General features: G+C 41.4%; 1 protein-coding gene across 3 annotated transcripts in view; it reads left to right on the top strand.

Annotated features, from left to right (window-relative positions):
- The window catches only part of DSCAM (DS cell adhesion molecule), a 322,736-nt gene that overhangs the window by 267,628 nt on the left and 39,573 nt on the right, over window positions 1–15,535 (top strand). For 2 of the 3 annotated variants that reach the window (XM_053386764.1, XM_053386765.1), the window contains exons 21-26: window positions 197–350; window positions 6,393–6,510; window positions 7,607–7,770; window positions 8,449–8,547; window positions 10,573–10,761; window positions 12,609–12,899. In XM_053386764.1, coding sequence (XP_053242739.1) covers window positions 197–350; window positions 6,393–6,510; window positions 7,607–7,770; window positions 8,449–8,547; window positions 10,573–10,761; window positions 12,609–12,899 — 1,015 coding nt within the window. Of the gene's footprint in view, window positions 1–196; window positions 351–6,392; window positions 6,511–7,602; window positions 7,771–8,448; window positions 8,548–10,572; window positions 10,762–12,608; window positions 12,900–15,535 lie in introns of those variants that run through there. The other variant, XM_053386767.1, reaches the window with a different exon arrangement.

The following is a 15,535-nucleotide window of genomic DNA, read 5'->3' as shown; positions in this document are numbered from 1 at the left end:
CTGTTTAATGGATCTTTGGTTTTCAAATTAGTTTTATTACCTCCCACCCTGAGCTCTTCTTCTGAAGAAGGACCAAGTTTAAATATTATAAATATGTTACTTTCCCCAATCTGTAGTGGTTAAGAGGTAAAGACCCTTGACTGTTATGTGTACATCATTTACCTTAGTTTGGGAATGTTCGTCTCTCCTGTCACAGGTAATCAGCGAATTTGAAGCTACTCCTGACTCATTTTCCTACAGAATCCCAAATCTGAGTCGGAATCGGCAATACAGCGTCTGGGTGGTGGCTGTGACGGCTGCAGGGCGAGGCAACAGCAGTGAAATTATCACCGTGGAACCATTTGCTAAAGGTGAGGAGTCTGCTTGACATAAATGGATAGCATACAACATGGCAGATTTTTGGTGCTGGAAGAGATGAAAAGGCCATTTGGGCTGTAATCCTAATCAAATAAGGGGTAAGCCCTAGTGAACTCAATGGGACTTACTCCCAGGTAAGTGAGATTCGAACTATAGCCTAAATTATTTGTTGCAGGGCAGAACTACTTATTTGTAGATCACAGTGGGTTGCAGTCCAAAGGACCGGACTTAAAATGCAGTATTAACAATGCAATGGGAAACGGTGAGGTGGCCATGTCTCCTGTTCAGATCTTGCCCCCCCCCCCGCCCCACCACCTCACACCAAACAGAACTTTTAATCTTGTCTCAAAGGATCAGGTGGGTGGAAAGGTCTGGAGAGCAGGGGGCAGGCACAGTATCTGCACAATCTCCCACTGAAACATTACAGTGTTAAAGGTGAAAGTGGATTATGGCATTGTCTGGCAAGCAGACCTGTTGGGTATGGAGGAACTTTTTGTTTGCATTTTAAAACAAACCAGCTTTATTCACATTTCCTAGGCTAGTTACACAGATGTATAATATAAAGATACTTTTCCAAACTTCGTGATACATTTCTTAGCTCAAAAATGTACCACGGTGCCTTGAAAATTATTATCTTACAAGAAAAGGCATTTAGATGTAAGTGCAATGAGATACATATTTAATCACAAAATGTGTACTTAAATGTGTATCTAAATATGGATTTATTCATTTTTTAAAATCAATTCAAAACCAGGATGGAATGAATTCCTCAATGATCCCACATGAAATAGGCATGGCCAGAAAGAGACTGATCATCTCTCTGAACAGCTAAAAGACCCTTACAGAGCAAAGAACTCAGATTGACACATTCCATAGAGAATGGCAACTATGATAAATACCAGGGTTCTGGGTCCTGAGAATCACCGTTTTAAGGGGAAATGAAGGTTCTAGCCTGCATGATTGCTGACATTCAGCTGGATATATGTTGACAATGTTTGCTAGCATAGAGTGATGCAAAACTGAGCAGGCCATTTTGCCCTTGAGATAGAAACAAGCAGGTTTCTTTTGATGGCACTTAAGAACTATCAGGAGCCTTGTGCTCCTGGAGCCTCACTAGTGTCTGCTAGCAATATAATGTAATTTCATTAGATAGGCTTCATTTACTTCTCTTCCTTTTGATCAACAGAACTCATTTTTTGTGTGTGACTTTAATTAAATTTTTTACTAGAACAATCCTCTTGAGAATCCGAGGCTTCTCTTGAAGATGCCATGAGCACCACGACGTCAGGATGATCATATAGCTCATAGAATAATGTTCTTCTTTTCCTCCCCTTTATGGATCCCAGTGGTCCACTAAGAGCTTCCTGAAGCCATTTTCCTTTGCTCTCTCCAAGGATTGCTATGTAAGATTTTCCTTTTAAATATTATTTGGACAGGATAAAAACCCACCGAGATTAAGCATTCCGGTTACATTTGATGATAACGCCTGTTCTCACATTTGCCTAATTGGTGTAAAATGGATTCCTGGCCTGTAGTCTCTCCTTCCATATTAACTGCTCTTTCTAATCAGCATTCTTAATTTTGCACATTGCTTGTTAATGCATTGTGGTTCTTAATATTGTGCTTTAAGAAGAAATAGGAAGGATAAAAATGGGCTCTTCTTGAAATAAGAATTGTCCAGACCAAAAATATGGTTCCAAAGCTTTACTAACAGAAAACAGACACTCAGAACAATGATGTTACATTCCAATAGTTGCATAACATCATATGCTTGTCCAGGCATAGGTACAGCATCTTAGGAATATTAAATTACTCAAAACAGAACTGAAACATAGCTCTGTCTCTACCACAGCATGCATTCCATCCTTTCTTCTAGGGTGCTTGAGAACAAAAACTGAAGTCCAACTCATACAAAATGGAGATTTGCAATTGAATCTTCCCCATGTGATCTAAAGTTAAACACCTCATGGCAGAGTAGCAGAGATACGTTCTAAGTTAATTTCCTTTTTTCTTTTTATATGCTTTTTATTAGTTTTCTTCACACACACACACACAAAATTAACAAAAATAATAAAATAAAAACAAAAGGAAAAACATACATACTTCCATAAATCCATAAGTTCTTAAAAGAAAACCTATGCCACCATGTTCTTAATTCCCAATTACTGCTCTTTCCCAATAGACTTCTGTCTTCCTCAAAGCGGATCTGTCTTATCTATTTGTTAAACTGCTTCTTTGATCCACTTCCCATTTCTTCTGTTATCTGAATGTTATACGTATAATCTATCTTGTAATTTGTGAAAATCAATCAACATTCTACATTAATTTTCAACCTGGTAGGTTCTCTGCAACTCCTTTGTTTAGCTACAGTGGAAGTTTCCACGCTGCGCATTTAACAGTACACATACAGAGTTACGTTCCATTTCAGTGTACAATTAAACAGTTATACCTAATGTATATAAAGCATCATAATTATATTAATGGATGGAATAAAGGAAGGTTTTCTAAAGGATGGCCCATCCTCTCCTATGCACACAGAGCTTCATGTGAACAGATGTTTAGATATTTGGGCGTTCTTCCTTCATCCTGGCGCTTGATCAATGTGCTGGATTCACTGCAGCACACCTTAGCAATGTCAATAGCAAGAGGCCCTTCTGCACCTCGTGGGTTTCCAGGTGTAGGTTCCACCCAGGAGGCATTGACAGTGGCAGACTATCAAATGCTCATATGTGAGCCCCAGATGGCACTTTATGTTGTGTCTAGCAGAGTGCCAGCAGGCTCAGCTCAGGGCTGGTTGGGGGAAAGGAGGACAGGCTTCCATAGAATTCCTATGGGACATCCCCTCCGATGCACATTAAACAGCTTGTGTAGCTCAACAGACACAAGAGGGAGTGCAAACATGCCTTGAGTGTAGTTGCACTGAAATCTGAATACAACAGGTCCAGGCTATTCAAATATTCACATGATCTATAGGAAAAGTTGCAGATGTTCACCAAGCATCTGAAGACTTAGCTTTGAATTTAGATCTTTTGTTGTTGCTGCTGCTGTTCAGGTGGCTTCTTTCTTCAGTTATGGACAGTGTTTGGATAAAAGAAGGAAGGAGGTATTCAGATGTCCAAGGCAGGGAGAAATGGTTGGAACAGAGTTCTTCCTTAGGGTGCTTCCTGTTGAATACTTGAATAAGCAACTCCAGCTGTTGCCTGCACACTAGTGAGCTCAGTTTTTGTTTTAAACAAGTCTTAGACACCTGGGGAGCTGCTTTGCTCCTTCTGGATCTTTTTTGCTGCTGCACCAAGCTAAGCAAAGGTCTGGCCTAGCCTATGCATGGGGAACCTCTGGCTCTTCAGAAGTTGCTGAACTACAACTCCCACTAGCCCCCAACAAGCATGGCCAATGGCCAGGGATGATGGAAATTGCAATTCAGCAACATCTGGAGGTCTTGGCTTTGTTTCTCACCTGAACTGGGACTCATTCCTGCCTAACCCATATGTGCTAATCACTAGAATCAGAAGCAACTTGGCAACTTGTGAGTTATGTATGGTGGCAGTACTACTGTTCACCCACAGCTAAGATTTTAATTCCCCAAGAGCTTATGTAGGGATGTACCAATATGTCCTTGTTTGTGAGAAACTCGAGTTTCCTGATTTAGGCATTGCTTTTGCTAAGCCCCTTGGGAGCAGCTGTATCAAATGTCCAGTGTCAGCTGCTTAATGAGCTGTGGATTGGTCCCTTCCAGTCAACTGGCAGAAATTCTTTCTCACATGCTTTAATACTGTGCCTTCAGGTCAGAAGAGAAGCGTAAAGTGTCCTGGCTTTTCTCACAGCTGCCTCAGTTTCACTACTGGTGTGCCACAACATCACTGCTTCTTTTGTCAGATGTCATTCTCACATGTAAATTTCTTGGCAGTTCACAATTCATTTATTTTCATTTAGTGCTCATGTATTATTACAGGAGCTTAAACGCAGGCTGAGTGAACTGTCAAAATCTGCCTTGTCTTAGCAACATTTCCCGTCACTGCAGAAAAGGAAATACTGACATTTTTCTGTAGCTACCCATCCTCTGTCAGAGTATCAAAGATACAGATCTAAAAACCAAAACATGTTGCAAAGGATGAACTTGGTTGGTATTGCCACCTGTTAGAAGTTAACTAAAAATGTGTCATTTGTACTGATTTGTTATGGAGCAAAGAAGGGAAAACTTCAGAAGTGGAGCAGATATCCCAAACAGGAAATGTTGTTGTGGCCATTAGTTTTACACAGTTTTGCACAGATGTGCATACTTCATGAACAAAAAAATCTGTTTATTTTGTGGAAAATATGCCACTTTTCAGCCAAGAAGACTCCCCAAACAACATATATAATAATAAAACCAATAACAAGACAATCTCTGCTCAAAAACACTGCAAATATTTGCAAATGGCTAGCAAAATAGTATCACAAGAGTGGAAATCCTGAGCAGGTCTTGCAAGAATAAATATATATGCTAGAAGTGAGAATCAAAGAGAAGTTTTTATTTGGCAGGCACAAAGCCTTGGACATAGGTGACCTAATCTGGAAGAAATTCCTGGAACTCTTTGTATAAACTGTAGATGTGATTATGACCTGCACCTGTGGTTGTGATGCTGCCAACTGCTCCCTCCCCCCATCCCTCTGAGCTTTCTAAGAACATAAGATGAGACTGCTGGATCAGGCCAATGGCCCATCTAGTCCAGCATCCTGTTCTCACAGTGGCCCAGATGCCTGTGGGAAGCCTGCAAGCTGGGCATGAGCACAACAGCACTCTGCCCACTTGCGATTCACTTTTTCAGTTATGCCTTTGGAGAGGGAAGATAGCAATTATGGCTGCTATCCTTCCCTCTCCACCCTTTCCTTCCTTCCTATTTATCATAGCTGTCAACTTTTCCCTTTTTTAAAGAGAAATTCCCTTATTCTGAATAGGATTCCTCTCAAGAAAAGGGAAAAGTTGACAGCTATGCTATTTATGGATTTGGTAAGGACAGTGGATAGGGTGGTCTGGAATGCAAAGTCAATGCTGTATTATTGTGCTATAAGGGACAAAAAAAACCCAGTAGATTTGGAAACAGGAAAAATGAGGAGGAAGGGAGCAGGGACACATGACATGGGGTGGTATTCGACTGAGTTTTACTCAGAGTAAACCTATTGCAATTGATGGACCTAACTTAGGGCTTATCCAGCACTTTCTCTTGTCCCTCTTCTTTCGCCCAGGGAAAACTGCTCGTTTGTGCTCAGTTGGAGCAAACAGCAGTCAGGATTTCTGCAGATTGCCATTCATTCTGATTTAAAGCTAAAGTGTGTGTTTTCCCTGGGAAAGGAGCAGGGCAAGCAGAAAACCCATGAGAGCCATGCTTTCTAGGCACGGGACAAGAGAAAGTGTGGATGAGACATTAATCACTTCCATTGATTTCAGTGGGCTTGCTCTGACTAAAACTAAGTTCAGTACCACCCATGGGTTACTTTTCATCTCTGTTCATCCTTCTTGCTATGCCGTTTCAAAGCACATGGAAGGACAGAGAGATAAATGCATTGCAAGGGGCTGGACTAGATGGTCATTGGGGGTCCTAGAATTCTATGATTCTATGAAATGTTGGCAAATGGGGGCAGGGAATGGACAAGGATGCTGCTAGTTGAGTACTTTTGATGTCACCTGAAATGCGCTATACTTGAAGGCCACTTACCATAAGCACATGCGCAATCTTCACAGATTCCTTCCAGTACAGAACAAGGGGATCAGGAATTAAATAGGATTTTTATTCCCAGCTACCTTCAGGGTCCCTTCCCTCCCCTGCCATCTCAACATTGATCATATTTTCTGTGTGTTCCTTTAAGCCGCGTGATAATGTTGGTTGAAGTTAATTTGCCTCATATAATTGTAGCCAGAAGCATTTTAACTTTTGCTTTAAATATTAAATTTCTCCTGGTGCGCGCGCGCACACACACACACACCTGGCCACACCTCTGAAGAATATGGTGCCACACCACTGCATTTTAATCCTTTTTTCTGATTCACTCCTCAGCTCCAGCCAGAATTCTGACCTTCAGCGGCACAGTAACAACCCCATGGATGAAAGACATCATCCTGCCTTGTAAGGCTGTTGGAGACCCTGCTCCTACAGTCAAATGGATGAAAGAAAGGTAACCAGCAACTTTGTGTGAGGAGGGTGGTGGTGGAAGGGGGGGAGGGATTGCAAATGGGACCTGCAACAGATGCAGAATGCAGTGAGTTCCTACTCTGTAAAAGAATAGGCTTCTCGGGCGGGGGGATGAAATTTCAGCAACAGGAAAGGGATAAAGGACACCCCTTCCCCACCCTGTTCCTTTACTGTGCTAGCAATAAAGAGCTGTTAGCGTGAAACCTGAGCATTTTATCTGTATAGGGGTTTTGTGGGGAGGGGAGGTTAGCAGTTCGCGTGCAGTTCTGGGAACTGTAAAATGAAAAGAGTGTCATTTTTCCTTTCCTTGCTCCTGAAACTATGGTGTGTGGGGTTCCTAACCTCACAACACGCAGCCCCTAGCCCTAACTCCCACTCTACCCCTCTATAAACCATTAAGTGGCTTGAGAAGGTCAGAACTTTCTCTCCCTGACTCATTTCCCCAAAGAGGTGGGTGGGAAGAAGTTAGAACATAAGAAGAGCCCACCAGATCAGGCCAATCTAGTCCAGCATCCTCTTCTCACAGTGGCCAACTAGAGGCCTGTGGGAAACCAGGGAGCAGAACAAGAGCACTCTCCCCTCCCATGGTTTCCAGCAACTAGTATTTGGAAGTATGGCTTCCTCTAGCTGGAGAGGCAGAGCACAGCTATCATAGCTAGTAGCCATTGATAGCTCTCTCATCGAATCCTCTTTCAAAGCCATCCAAGTTGGTTGCCATCACTGCCTCCTGTAGGAGTGAGCCATTGTTTGTTACCAGCGTATTTTACAAAATATTCTTCATTATAGATGTCCTGCCATGGAAAACACTCAAATGCCCTTTATGAATTTTATCAGCCTCTAAAACAAGTAGCCAACGAGATGCTCCCCAGTTGTTGGGGGGCTACAGCTTCCGTCATCCTTGACCTTTGGCACACAGGCTGGAGCTGATGGGAGTGGCACCCCATTGGCTAATCCTGTTATAGAACTAGGAGACGTTCTTGCTTGGCAATTGCTTTTTCCTGCGCTTTTACAAATTGCCACTCCTGAGTAATGTTGGTTGTAACCTCTTTAATGTATGAATTTTGTTTCCTGTGAGGTAGTAACGGGACACCCAGTCTAGTGATGATTGATGGGCGAAGAAGCATCTTTAGTAATGGCAGCTTTGTCATCCGTACTGTGAAAGCAGAAGATTCGGGATATTACAGCTGTGTAGCCACTAACAACTGGGGATCAGATGAAATCATTTTGAATTTGCAGGTGCAAGGTAAGAAAACTGTTTGTTTTAATTGTGACTATTTGTGAGATTACAGCACTTTGATTATTGTTCCAGTAATTCCTCTTACATCACTGAGGATACTCCAGAGAATGAAATTTAGCACCCTGACTAATCTCAGGTTATGAATTTGGTGCTTATTACAAGTGGGACCTGCAACAAAAGGTAGCAATGTGACATGGTTTCTTACTCTGCAAGAGAACAGGCCTCTCAGGGGGTAGGGGGACAAAGTTTCAGTGATTTTTTTTTTAGCTGCTACTTGACATTAGCACCGATTGTCAGTTTTCTGGCGATTTCACTGACATCACCAGAAGTGTTGCTGTGCCCCATTGGTGATTTGTGACAGTGGTGTACAGTGTTTCCTCAAGTAATAAATGGGGGGTGGAAATATGTTTCCCCTGCTTCTTGGAAGGAGATTGTTCAGGAATTGTAGTGATAGGAAAGTCAAAGGCAAAGTTAAGGTTAAGAAATGACAGATAAAATTATATAGTATTTACATATCTAAGAAAAAGAGAACTTGTCTTTTAGTCTTAGCTGGAGATGTCAAACTAACAGACACACTGACAGATATGATTTGCATTTTTTATCCCCAGCCCCAAACAATTCTTCAATAGATGTCTTTATGAATAGTTTGAAGTCATGCACTAATTGTTAACTACTTCTGTCTAGTTCCACCAGACCAGCCGAGACTTACTGTGTCCAAAACCACATCTTCCTCAATCACTCTTTCCTGGATCCCTGGAGATAACGGTGGCAGCTCTATTCGAGGTAACAGTGTCCAGGTTCATTTTTCAGTGCTAATGTTTTATTGCAAAGAAGTGATTCACACATTCTAGCTTGATACCGAGTAGTGGGTCACCATGGTAGATTTGTGTAGGAGAAAGCAGTGGTAGGTTATCCAGGCCTCCTGCCTAGCAGTGACTATTGGAGATAAGACTGTTTTGTACAAGTGATAATCCTTAAATTTATTGCACTAGACGTTGGCCTCAAGAACTTTAAAATATACTCCAAAAATATCCAATATATCAAGTCAAATAAAAATAGACAACACAATAATGAATAATGAAAAATGAAAAATAAAATAGGATTATTTAAAACTTATGGCACAATCAAGTAAAGCCTAGTTTAAACTAAAATTGAACTGAACAGATGCTTACAATTCTCAGACAAAACCTGCTATTCTGCACTAATTCTTGTGGTGTTATATATGGGTAAGCATCTTCTAAGAGAAAACGGATAATGTCTTGGTCAGAGAAGGTTGTTAAATGAATTTTTCTCAGCAGCCCTTTGGGAAATTTCATTACATAGTGAATTACATTCTCCACCTGTTTTAAATTACAGGTGCAAATCTGTTGGGAAGTTATGTTATCTGTCTGTATCTGCCTTCCAACATGGCAGAGGACAGAATCTGTCGGCATAGATCCAGTGCCGAGGGCCTTCTGGTGGTTCCCTCATTGCGAGAAGGGAAGTTACAGGGAACCAGACAGAGGGCCTTCTCAGTAGTGGCGCCTGCCCTGTGGAACGCCCTACCATCAGATGTCATAGAAATAAACAACTATCGGACTTTTAGAAGACATCTGAAGGCAGCCCTGTTTAGGGAAGCTTTTAATATTTGATGAATCATTGTATTTTAATATTCTTCTGGAAGCCGCCTAGAGCGGCTGGGGAAACCCAGCCAGATGGGTGGGGTATAAATAATAAATTATTATTATTATATAGTTCTCTTAAAATGTCCTCAATAGAGGAAATACTGTTAGTTCCTCTAGATAGTTAGATATTTGATGGTTGTTTGGGGGGAAGGAAATGCTACCATTGGGAAACTTTTGATTGTTGTAACAACCTCAAGTCTCCTCCAGCTCAGTCTTCATATAACCTGCCCATTAGTTCTTTTTTTTTATCTAAGTGGGCCTAAAATGATTCTAGCATACTATATCTCTGTAATGGACTTTGCATGTCAGTATGACTTCCCCTTTTGCTTAAAATTATATACTTAATTTAGCAGCTGTTCTTCTGATAAGAGGTGCATACATTTAATAAATTGCAATAGCATTACCTGTATCCTTACTTCAGCGGAGAGCAACATGCTTTTGCACAAAGGACAGAAACAGGGGTCCCTGAGGGCAACCTAGTAGTCTCTGTAAAAATGTACTCTGTTCTATTCCCAGTAGTTTAATACAGAGTTAATTCATCCGCCCCTGCAATGTCTCTGAGCAATACAATCACTTGGAAAATCTGTGATGCAGTTATTTTGGATGTGTGGCACCCTGCACATTGAGTTATGTGCAATAGGCCACATGCCCAAATTACTGGCATGCCTACTTCCTATGGGGACACCACTGTCACAATGCTCACCATGTGGGCCCCTGTGTACCTTCAGCCTGGGGAATCAGGCTGTTTATCCCATTGAAACACACAATACCAGTTAGTAATGACTAACCTCAGTCCCATTTATTTCAGTGGGACTGAAGCATGACTAGCATAGTCTGGATCTGATCCATTAAAGACAAGACAAGCATCAATCTATCCAACCTAGAATAAAATTATCATCTTGGCCTCACTGTACCTTTCCTGGTCTTCAGAAAGATAACCACCCTTTGCTCCAGAGTTCAGGAGCATTCTTGGTCTCTGGCTGCAAAGGAGATTGTCTCAGTCCAGAAACATTACCATGTGGGCAAGTCAAGAATAGATTTGGAGACCCCTAATACTCCAATGCAGAAACTTCCTGTGATTCATTTATTTCCTCACACCTTTTGACCATCTACTCTAATTCTGATATCTTTGCATCTTTGGCAGGTTATATACTGCAGTACTCGGAGGATAACAGCGAGCAGTGGGGCAGTTTCCCTATTAGCCCCAGTGAACGTTCCTACCGCTTGGAGACATTGAAGTGTGGAACGTGGTACAAGTTCACACTGACTGCTCAGAATGGAGTGGGACCAGGACGCATCAGTGAAATCATAGAAGCCAAAACACTTGGGAAAGGTACTTGAAATCGTAGCATGTCTTTATTCTAAAACAAGTGATAGTTGCATGATTTAGATTCTAAAATAGGCCAATAGCCACTTATCTGTGTCATACATTATGTAGTACTGCAGCGGAACTGGCTTTGTAGTGTCTTATGGTCTGACACTTTCAGTTTGCTTGTTCAGTCTTGACATCCTTTTAACTGTTGGATATTTTGTCACTTTGGGGGTCCCGCTCCCAAAGTTCATATTAGAAAAAAATGAAAATGAAGGCAGTTTCCAGGGCTCTCAAAGTTACCAAACATTTTTGAATCAGTGCTCTTTATGCAACTTCTTCACTTTTGTATAATAGTCTAAATGCTTTCTTAATTCTGATTGTGAATATGAAAAGAATGCTGAGTATGGCAGAAGTGGAGAAAGAAGCTAAGTTTTGGAAACAAAACCAACAACCCTAATATCAGCAGTCCTACAGTAGCCCCTAGGTTCTGTTCAAAACTTTTGATTTTTTGTTGTTGCTGGCCAAAACTAAAATGCTAAGGTCAATTCATATAGATAGAAATTCAGGCAGAATACTGAAGATCCTAACTGGAATCCTTGCTTAACTGCATCCTCCTGGTTCCCTTTCAAAAGCAGCACTCTTGGATATAGGGAGCCATCAGAGATGTAAACTCTGAAACTGATTGCTTCATCCTGGAGAAACCACAGTGCATGCTAGATTTAGAGTAAATGGCTGAGCCAGCATGTCACCTGTAGCTCAAAAACTGATTGGTAGATGCTTTCAGACAGCAGAAGGTTTGGGTGAGCAGCAGCTGAATTGGGCCCAATTCTGAGCTTCCACCTCAGCCCTCTTTTCATGCATAAATCCAGTGAAAAGATGACTTCATTGTGGGGGGGGGGGATCAAGAGTGCAGGTATCAGTCATTGGCTTGAACAACTTGCTATAGTCTGCTGCAAACTTGATGTATGTGTGCCACATAAACTATGCCTTGTCCATACACCTCAGCTACTCCTGCTTAGAAATGGCAGAACATACCTCTGCTTGGCCTCTTTCTGCTGACTTTGGCAAACCTGGATGTCCTAGTGCATTCATGATTAGAGTCACTATAAGGTCAACTTTTAAGAAACAGAAACAGAATAAGCAAAAGCTCTTGGCTACAGATAACTGTAGTTATCTCATCTGGTCTAACTGGTGTGCCTTGCTTAGGTAAACAAGGGAATCCTAACACTTCCGCGTTTTCGAAGACACAGATCAACCACACGAGCAACTTTGTAGCTTCTGATGCAAGAATCAGAATGGTCCTGTTAGACCAGAATATATAGCCCACATACAGATTGAAATGAATATACAACCGCCATTATTTATTATCATAGACCCAGTTATCACTTACTTCCTTGTAACATTATTCTTCAAGTGATGGATTACAACCCACAGTGGATTAGCATTGCAGCCAAAGATCCATTGCGTAAGCAGAGACTTTACCATTTTCTTAATTTTTTAAGTGAAGCATTTGCTTTCAGTGAACAGTTGTAGAATTTTGCACCCCGACAACTTCTGCAATATTTCAAGGGATGCTGAGGCACATCTCTGGAATTGCACACTGAAGCCAATGCTTGAAGACACAAGGCAAACAGGGTCTCTTAGCACTGACCAAAAAATCTGTGGTGACCTGTAAAAGGAGAAATATTGACAGAAAAGGAAGAAGTACAAATAGCTGACTTTTTAATTGCTATATAAGGATAAAAAAAGAAATTAATGTTTGCATCTTGCAAGTTAAATGTGCGTCTCCCATCTGAAAAATGTGAAAATCTCTCTGTTTTGCTATCCATTTATCATAGCTTTCTATTTGCATGTGTATTTTCTTGCAGAGCCACAGTTTTCAAAGGAACAAGAACTCTTTGCCAGTATTAACACCACTCGAGTAAGGTTGAACCTTATTGGCTGGAATGATGGTGGTTGCCCAATCACTTCCTTTACTCTGGAATACAGGCCCTTTGGCACCACAGTGTGGACAACAGCCCAGAGAACCTCTCTTACCAAATCATACATTGTGTACGATCTTCAGGAGGCAACCTGGTATGAGCTACAGATGAGGGTCTGTAACAGTGCCGGCTGTGCAGAGAAGCAGGCCAAATTTGCAACACTCAACTATGATGGGAGTAAGTGCATTCATTTAATTGCTGCCTAATGAAGAATGATCATAAATAATTTAATTTCACATAATCTAAGAGCCATTTAATTTTGTGAGCTGCAATATGGCATCTGTAGCAGTTAGAGGATAAAACAGTAAAGGTGTTTACAGTCTGAAATTCCATCTGCCTCTTGTCACATGGAGGGGAGGGGGGATCACAAGGAGCTGTACAAATTTATGGCAGGCTTCTCTGATAGCCGCGCTTTCCAGTGAAATTACAGCTTGATTTGGCACAATGTTCCAGTGTAGAAGGAGAAGGCTCCCCTTTCAATCCATGTCTCCCACTGTGCCAGCAAAACAAATCTGAGCAATTCACATTAACAAATGCCCTGACTGGGGTTCCTCCTCACCCGTAAACCACCATAAATATTCATTGTGGCACCAAGGATTGTCAGTCTTAGGAACTGGATCCAGCGCTTGATACCCCAAAATCCAAGTCAAAGCGCTTTCCTCTAGATCCCCTAAGATGTAAGAGAAATTATTTGTATTGTATTAGAATGTTTTCTTATTTTAATACACCCTTCATCTGAGGATCACAGAGCCGTTTACTATATAAACACAAAAATACATTGTATAGTAACTAATGAAAACAATAACACACACCCACACACACCCAGTTTAAAATGCCATCGATTATTTAATTAGCCAAAGGCCTGAGAGAGGAGGAATGTATTTGCCTGTTGCCTAAAGATATGTAACAAAGGCACCAAGGAAGCCTCCCTGGGGAATTTAAACTCAAGGCAGGGCTTGGAGAAGCTGGTACTAACTTTGGTCCCCAAAGCAATGCTATGTGGCACCTGTCAACTTTATCACAATTTATTCCACAATATAGTGAAATGTTTGCCCATAATTTCACTCATAAGAAAAAGGAAGGTGTGTTGAGTTGTATGAGAGAGCGAACACTTTAATGTTACATCTCTTCTTGCAAACAGTTCAGGGGGAGCTCCCCCCCCCATGAAAATTCTTAGATGTCTAATTTTTTGTTTAGTGTGTGTGTGTGTGTGTGTGTGTGAGAGAGAGAGAGAGAGAGAGAGAGAGAGAGAGAGAGAGAGAGAGAGAGAGAGAGATATCAGCCCAGAAACAGGTTGTGTATATTATATGCCCAACAAATAACCGAGATCTCTTAGTATGATATTCAGTTCTCAGTCACCAGAGTTTTAGGGCTAACATTCTTTTTTAAAGAGCACAGTTTTCAAACTATGTACTCTGGAATTGTGTCGCTGATATCATTAGCCATTTTGTAGGAGTGGGGATGTGCTTGTGTACCCTGAAACGATCCAGTTCTTGCTGCCCTCCTAGGAACCCAGGAGCAGGAATAACCTGATAACTGGAGCCCTCAGGAGGAGAGGTAGGGCTGGATCCAGTAAGGGAATGGGCACGCACGCCAACTTCCTCTCCTACATAAAGGCTGGTATGCAGCAATAATCTCTCTCTCTCTCTGGGACATGGAGAGAGGAGAGAAAGAGAGAGAAGGAATGGAGGAGAGATTATTCCGTCAACATTACCAGCAGCAGTCACAGAAGAAAGGGTTATGCCCCAAAATTAGTCATATTGTAATGTTCTAAACACTTCATTATATATTGCTTTGGTTATTTTATAGGGAAGCTACTACAGACTTTATATAATAAGATAGGAATAAACCATATTATTACATTCAATTTACACTTTCTGATCTTGGCAACACTTGTTTAGTTCAAATGTGTTGAAGGATCTGCTTGCAAGACTAAATATGAAACAGGGGACAGTTCAAATTTAGATTATCTACCTTGAAAAGAATAAGATGACGAGGTTCAGGTTTTCCAAGGCTCTTTTGTTATTAACTAGCAGAGGAGCCATTTTGCAAGGTGTTTTGACACAAGCTGATAGGCTTCGTTCTCTTAACTAGTGGTGGCAATGAATTTTGAGAAAGCAGGGTGCCTTCAGAAATGGACATTTATCAAGCCATTTCAGACAGTCCAACATTACAATCACCTTTTGGCTCAGCTGATAGTGGCCTGGTATCAGCCCTCTACTCCTGTCCTGCACTTCCAAATTGTCATTGGGGATGGGATGGAAATGGTGGCTGGAAGTCCTTGAAAAGCCATGCTTTGTTAGAATCTGCATTCCCAGTGGGAACTCTGGGAACTGGACTCCCCTTGTTCAATGAAGCAGGAGGAAACTAATACCAAAAAACCCCTACAGTTCCCAGAGTTCTCATTGGTAATGCAGATTCTAAGCATATCCAGAAGCCTTCATAGCAGAGTGTCAGGTTCTTGGGCAACTTCTCAATTGCCATTTTTCATCCCTTTTTATTCTTGCCTTGGTAACTCCAGGGAAGGGTGGGACTTAGTAATATCACTGAAACTCACATTTCCTGGCCCAGGAATATAAATCTCAGGAGCTTGCCATGCCTCAGATAGAGGAGCTGAGCATTACAAGCCAAGAATTGTCCTCTGGCATGAAATTTAATTGGTTTGATTGAAGGGTGCACATTTTTCACTTTACATCTGTTGGAAGAGAACTTATAAAGAAGAGCAACATTATTTCAAGGCAATTAACATTTCCTAGTTTGCCTCTTCACTAGAAGTGGTAGAGTTGACAGGTGTGCCTTAAAATAGCCCATAA

Source organism: Podarcis raffonei, chromosome 4 (assembly GCF_027172205.1).
Source record: "Podarcis raffonei isolate rPodRaf1 chromosome 4, rPodRaf1.pri, whole genome shotgun sequence".
Lineage (NCBI taxonomy): Eukaryota > Metazoa > Chordata > Lepidosauria > Squamata > Lacertidae > Podarcis > Podarcis raffonei.
This window is presented reverse-complemented; position numbering and strand designations above follow the sequence as displayed.